The 1,096-nt window shown below is 65.1% G+C and overlaps 1 protein-coding gene across 1 annotated transcript in view; it reads right to left on the reverse strand.

Annotated features, from left to right (window-relative positions):
- Positions 1–24: 24 nt before the first annotated feature.
- BIN2 (bridging integrator 2) overlaps positions 25–1,096 on the reverse strand; it is a gene marked incomplete at its 5' end in the record, with an annotated part of 4,288 nt that continues 3,216 nt past the window's right edge. The window contains 2 exons of the mRNA XM_017728691.1: positions 25–348; positions 624–766. Coding sequence (XP_017584180.1) covers positions 262–348; positions 624–766 — 230 coding nt within the window. The remainder of the gene's footprint in view (positions 349–623; positions 767–1,096) is intronic.

Here is a 1,096-nt window from a genome sequence, read left to right on the forward strand (position 1 = left end):
GCTGGGGGGGGAGGACACAGAGGGGTTCAGCTTGGGGTGTCCCCAAGCGTCCTTGGGGTGTCACTGGCCCAGCTTGCAGGTGACGCTGCCCCATCCAGCGGGACCCGGATTAACTCCCCAGGACCACCAAAAGCACGCTCAGCCCCTCTTTGGCGGACGCCCACCCGCCCCAGGGCTTTGGGACCGGACTCCATCACATTTGTGGGGGTTGGGGGCGATTTGTCCCCTTAGCCCCCGCCGTCCCCTCAGCTCCCCCAGGTGTTACCTGGGGACACCTTTGATGATGAAGACCTTGCTCGAGTGCTGCTTCTCCAGTTTGCTCATCACCTCGTACAGGTCTCGGTTGAGCTGGGGAGGGAGGACACAGGAACACTTCAGGGGGCCCCCAGGTGCCCCTCATCATCCGGGGGCTCAGCAGGGCCCCCAACACCTGGGGACACCCCGAACACTCTCGGGCTGCTCTGAATGAATTAAATGAAGAGTGAGGACTCTGGGGGTGTGGGGGGCAGCACCGGCGTAGCCACCTGGGGACACCTGGGGGGGGCCTGGGGAGGCCTGGGGACACCTGGGGAAGCCTGGTGCTGCCAGGGGGTGGGGGAGGTGTTTTGAGGTGCCCTCCCCACCTTGCTCATCTCCTTGTAGAAGACGTCACGGAGGTTGGAGATGTTCTGGAAAACGGTGACGTAGCAGGCGATGCGGCTGCGGGGGGACACCAGAGGGGTCTGGGGGTGCCCACGATGTCCCACGGAGGGGATACCAGAGGGGTCTGGGGGTGCTCACCCACGTCCCACCCGCATCCAACTCCGTGGACCCCACAGGGAAGGGGGATGGCCCCCTCAGGGCCACCCCATGGATGCTGTGGAGTTGCCACCTCCCACTGTCACAGGCCCCCGTGGCCAATGTCCCCCAGGATCCCCGATGTGTCCCCAGGGTGGACTTTGAGGAGAGACCCAGGCCAATTCTTCCCTGCCAGGGAGGGAACTCCCCCTCCCGATGGCACCTGTGCCCAGCCCGTATCCCCCAGCCCCACGATGTCCCCAGCCCCCGATCCGTGATGTCCCCAAACCCTTGCGATGTCTCCCAGCCCCGTGATATC

This window comes from Corvus brachyrhynchos, unplaced genomic scaffold, assembly GCF_000691975.1.
Source record: "Corvus brachyrhynchos isolate BGI_N302 unplaced genomic scaffold, ASM69197v1 scaffold193, whole genome shotgun sequence".
Taxonomy (NCBI): domain Eukaryota; kingdom Metazoa; phylum Chordata; class Aves; order Passeriformes; family Corvidae; genus Corvus; species Corvus brachyrhynchos.